Genomic DNA, 6,026 nt, shown 5'->3' on the forward strand with positions numbered 1-6,026 from the left:
TTAAAGTGGCTAACTTACTCAATATTAAAATTGATAGGGACCAGAAAAATATTTTCTCTTTTAATTTCAAAATCTCAAATTTATTTTTATTGGATTCCAGGATCATGAAAGAAACTTCAAGGAAAGATCCATTCATTTTCCTTTCCTAATATATATTTGTAGTTGACATGGCCAGCTGACCATTTCTCATGTTGAATGCTTTGAATTAGGAGAACTTGTAAGAAAGTAGATACAAGGGACAATGACTGCCCAAGAAAGGGATATCAAGAACAAAAAACAAGATGACAAAGCCAGAAAACTTCAACAATCAAACATGGAAGACAATTTGTTTTTAACTGTCATGGTTTTATAAAAGAGAAGATTGAATCATTACTCGTTACAGTTACATGGATGTTTATCATCAGCGCAGGCGCTTGACATGCTGCGCGACGAACTGAAGTTGGCTGATTTCTGTTGGAAAGGAAGTTTCGGAATTCAGTGAACTGGAATATCGGTTTCCAATATTCTCACAATCTGGTCCATTGTTGGCCTAGCGTATAACTGTGAATGACAAGAAAGAATTGCTAACAAAACATATTTCTCCATTACTTCTGGAGGGCCTAATTCCAGCACATTTTCGTCGATAACATCGAATAGTCTGCCTTCTTCGACCAATGACCAAGCCCAGTCAGTCAAAAGCAATGTGTGATGATCATTAATGGAAATAACTGCTTGCTTACTGCTTAAAAGCTCAAGCAGGACAACCCCGAAGCCGTAAACATCACTTCTCTCGGTTAGTTGCCCGTATAAAGCGTACTCCGGGGCTACGTACCCTAGAGTTCCAGCTACCCTGGTGCTCATATGAGAGAAGTCATCAGGAGTGAACTTTGCAAGGCCAAAATCTGCCAGTTTTGGCTCAAACGTATCATCTAAAAGTATGTTACTAGCCTTAACATCTCTATGTATGATAGCAGGCTGTGCACCATAATGGAGGTATGCCAGCCCACGTGCCACTCCAATGGCAATTTTCTGACGAATAGGCCAACTAAGCTTGGTAACTTCTGATCCGAAAAGATGGTCGTATAAGCTTCCGTTTTGCATCAAATCGCACACGATTATTCTCTGGTGACCTTCCATAGGAACCGTGGCAGTGCAATAGCCTCTGAAAGGAACAAGATTGACATGATTAATACTAGCAATAACCTCCACTTCATGTGCAAAAGTTGCGTCCCCTGCAGCAGAGCAGTTTTTGAACCTTTTTAATGCAACTTCGGATCCATCTTCTAATATACCTTTATAAACATTCCCATGTCCTCCTTTCCCTACAATATTCTCCCTTGAGAAATTCTTTGTAGCCTTTTTGATTTCTTCAAATGTGAACATGACCAAACTGCTATCTCCACTTATCGTTTCTATTCCAAAACCCGCACCTGTCTCATTCAGGGCGACACTATTATGTCTTCTCTTCCATTTCTGTTTTCTTCTCCAACTAAACCAGATCACCATAACTGTCATGATCAAGCCAAGAGCAGCGCCTATAGGGGTGGCACAAAGAATAGCTTTCTTCTTCCAGTTGTTTGCATTAGTTGAGGTATAATCAAGGGAGAACAAGCACTTTGCAGTGCCTGAATCAGCCGGTCCCTTGCGATTAGCCAATGCCCCGGCGTATATGAAGGGGTACCCTGAACAATCTGATGCATTCTCGATGAAGTATGATTGATACATGCTATATAAGGTACCCTGGCATGGTGTGCATGAAGAATCCTCATCTAAAGAACGGTTGCAAAGATGGTTAACTTCTTGCAACTCCGGTTTCGAAATAAGACCTTCGAATTGGAATCGAGTTGTGATGTTGTTGCAACTTTTTGATAGCGAAGTGGCATCGAAGGCACAAGTGGAACGAATATCCAACCAGGGTACTAATTCATTGACTAACTTCTGATACACATCCAAACAAACCTCCGAGGGAATGGGAGAAAGGGAAAAGTTTCCGGTGACTCGAAGATAGTTGGACCGAACCAAACGAATACCTTGAAGGAGGGTTTGACACTTTCTTGGAACATCTAGAAATGAAGGTCTCCTAGGACTATCAAAAATGAATTTCCTGACAACAGTGAAATCCAATGGACAAATGGAATCAGCCAGGTTTCTGTGTGGGATTTCATGATCACCGGTAACTAAAGAGATAGGAGAAGAAAAACATAAGCTGAGAGCGAGGAGAATGAAGTGAAAGGCTGGCATTTCAGTGTTGAAACATTGAAATGCTTTCCATTAGATTGATTATAAAAGTGATGGCAAACTTTGAATACCATGTTTCGTAATCTGATCGAAATCATATAATCGATACTTGAAACTGATGTTTCATCAGAGGCTGTTAGTATTAATTTAGATTAAATAATCATATGGTCATGCTTCCTCCAAACAAACTAATTAATTCTCAAAGTCAAATGACTGACTGGTTCCAATCTCTTTTCAAGCTTAATTTCAAGCCAATAATATAATCATATCATATATATATATATATAAAGAGTATCATACATTTAAAAGATTGTTTCTTTTTGAGTTTGAAAAATGTTACATTTTCCATAATTAGCCATTCAATTACTCACTAAATTGCTTGGTCAACATTCCTTCATAAGAACCATTCTCTACTTCTTTGCTCTTCTGGATTTCATACCACAAAATTTAGTTACTTATACATTTTATATCTATATATAACTTATTTAACCATCATATATTATACCACTTTACTTATACAATTTATATCTATATATAATTCCTTTTCATATGCTGACGTCCTTGAATAGGTGTACTCTGTAAATAAAACTACTGTCGTCATTTTCATAACAACGACATATTTTTCCAACAACAAAGAGGTACAAAATTATTAATTATTTTTATACATTTTTCCAAACCATATCTAAAACATATATCTATAGTTGTTTATAATTATTTTTCCCTATAAATTAGGGTATACCATTTCTCAGAAGTATATTTTCCTCACCGTTTTAAGGAATAACCAATATTTAGGTTGGGTGAACGTTTGATCGAATCGAGTGAAAAAATTTCGAGTTAATTGAATTCACAAGTCCTATTTTATCATATTAACTCAATTTAATTTTTTTTCGAATCAAGTTTTGAGTCGAGTCGAATCGAGTGAAATTGTTCGAGTTAAATTAAAAAATTGAACATGTCAAATAAAAATATTGTTACATTATAACTAATTCTATATTATAGCACATAAATTTGAAACCATATATATTTGAAAAAATCAAATCAAAATAATAATAATAATAATAATAATAATAATAATAATAATAATAATAATAAGATACTTGAGTATGATAAATTTGAATCATTAATTAGGTCCCAAAATTATTATTTTAGAACAATTTTAAAAGTTTTAACTTCTTTTATATATTTTTAAAATTTTTATACTTTTTAAAAATATAAAATTTGAAATTTTTATAAATATTTTGAATTTTAAAAATTATTTTGAATTTTGGATATTATTTTGAATTTTGTTGTAATTTTTGTTGATAGAGAGGTAAATTTGCTTATTTTCAAAATTAATATGGACCAAAAGGGTATTTACACCAATCTGTTATTCGAATTTTTGAAATGTGAAATTCAACTCGACTCGAACTCGAAACTCGAATCGAGTTATTCAAGTTGACTCGAATAATTCTAATAACTCAATTCGATTAACTCGAAATTCAAACTTTTTCAATTTTTTTAAATCAAATCGAATTTTACTGACCCTATATTTAGGTATTACATACTACTCGTATACAACTCATAATATTTTTATTACCTTCGAATTTTAACTCCTATAACGATTAATTTAATTTATTTCATTACATCTGTTTTGTAGATACTTTCTATATCATCACTAATTTTATCAATAATAATCGTATTTTCCTTTAATTTTTATATTTTATAATGTATTACATTGCCTGATTGTAACAGGATTAACGGTTTGCTGAAAATAAAAATCATCACCAAAATGTAAAAAAATGAAAATTAAGTATGTAGCAATTAAAAAATATTAAAAAAATTTAAGGGGATTTTTTTCTTATTCTAACAATGCATGGTATGTTGATTCAGTCTTATTTTAACTGGTATAAGTATTACTGTCAATTTAGAAAGATATGGGTTTCAGTGCATTGAAATACATTATCCTCCTATTTATGGGTAGGGGTGGGGATATAAGTAGTTTTAGGTATTCTATCAGAAATAACAGATATGATCAGAATTTATAATGAGATGATTAAAAAAATGCATGGGTATCCTTTCAAAAAAAAATAGTGCATGGGTAAATAACAAGTAAAGCCCTCCACGTTCTATTGTTTTTAGCGGGAGATGCCGCTTTTTACAAATTTCATCATTAGTCCTCTTCCCTCTCTATTTTTATTAAATTGAAATTAATGCATAATTTTGTTTACGTATTTCATCCCTTTTTATTTACATTTCTTTTAAAAATGGCTTTTTTTACATGCACACGTTGCTTGATTCACATATCTTTAGCAAATCTAAACCGATGTTTAAAAAATTAAACTAATCATTCAACTTTAAATTTATCTTTTGTAGTAATTATTTTTGTATTTTTAAGATGATATTAAATAAAACACTTTTAATTTTTCTTATTGGTAGTAAAAAACCATTTCTTAATGCTTACTTTCTTTTTCTGAATTCAATCTTCTTACTCGAATTTAATCTCTTTACATTTAATATTTTAAAATGTAGATTCAATTTTAAACGCATTTAAAATTTTTATTTGCGAGCACATTTATTTTAAAAATTTAGTGCAGTTTAATATAAACATGACTTTCTCAATTTATTTATTATTTCAAAAGGTATTGTGAATTTCATTTGCCCATAAAATGCTTATATATTGCTTATTACAATTACGTTCAATAAAAACACTACATTATACAATTTAACCATTTTACACATCTCTAACTTGAAACATATCATAATATTCCCACAATCTTGGACTATTTTTTATTGCTTTTTCCAATTAAGCATGTTTGTTTATTAATTTCTATGTGTTATATGCATAACTTTATTAATCACTACATGCTTCTCCTCACACAATTTATACATTAACAATTTTTTTATAATATATTTATCGTGCTTCTTCAATGCTAATTTTATTAACAATTACTAAGTAGTTATTTAGGTTACTAAGTGGCTCTCGCACAACTTATCTTCCTCTACTTATTGTAGGGTCTTTGCCCATGTCTTGTTGATTTTCTTATCTATCCTTACCACTTTCATCATTTTTGGCAGATTTCACATGATTCGTTAGCCATACATATGTTTTCTCTTAACTCTTCTTCCACCTATGTGGTTTCTCATACTTAACACGTTGTCATTATATCCCTCACTTGAGGTCCCAGCGAACTTTTCGCATCTGTTACCTTGAAGACGTTATGGGTTGTCGTAGCCGAGCTATGGTCTTACACCCTTCTTACCTCATTTCCCTTGTCCTTTTGGACTTACCCCATATTTACTGTCCCAACGAACTTTCTCTTTTATGTTTACTGTCTCAGCAGACTATCTCTATTCTATGTTTACTATCCCAGCGGATTATCTATATTATGTGTTTATTGTCCCAACAGACTATCTCTGTTCTGTGGATGCCATGGACTCTTTCATCTATGGTCTTACATCGATTCGCCATCCTGGTGTACTATCTTATAATGTCATGGAGTCTTTTATCCATGGTCTTACTCATCATACATGGTTGTCATAACATCTTTTATCTATGGTCTTACACCGTACCTTATACTTTGTACCATGCTGCAATGGTGGCTTTCATTCATGGTATTACGCTACATACCTTATACTAGACTGCCATAGCATCTTCATCTATGATTTTACGCTATATACCGTCGTCACGGTGTCACCCCGAAGGACTAGTAGATATCGTCGTCACGGTAAATACCTTTCCATAATTTTTATTTCCCGAATCCTCCTCTCATTACCTCCTTTACATCGCCTAACTTTGATGCTCAAACACCATAGTGTTCCCTCCGCAAGGC

At 32.7% G+C, this 6,026-nt stretch overlaps 1 protein-coding gene across 1 annotated transcript; it reads right to left on the reverse strand.

Moving 5' to 3' along the window:
- Positions 1-324: 324 nt before the first annotated feature.
- Positions 325-2,301, reverse strand: LOC105801617 (probable LRR receptor-like serine/threonine-protein kinase RKF3). Its single transcript, XM_012632840.2, has one exon. It carries the CDS (start codon positions 2,218-2,220, stop codon positions 475-477), a length of 1,746 nt encoding a protein of 581 aa, XP_012488294.1. The 5' UTR covers positions 2,221-2,301; the 3' UTR covers positions 325-474.
- Between the last annotated feature and the right edge of the window lie 3,725 nt (positions 2,302-6,026).

Source organism: Gossypium raimondii, chromosome 11 (assembly GCF_025698545.1).
Source record: "Gossypium raimondii isolate GPD5lz chromosome 11, ASM2569854v1, whole genome shotgun sequence".
Lineage (NCBI taxonomy): Eukaryota > Viridiplantae > Streptophyta > Magnoliopsida > Malvales > Malvaceae > Gossypium > Gossypium raimondii.

What these genes read in the sequence shown, in the direction of transcription:
- LOC105801617 (XM_012632840.2), bottom strand. Translation starts at nt 2,220, where the DNA reads ATGCCAGCCTTTCACTTCATTCTCCTCGCTCTCAGCTTATGTTTTTCT.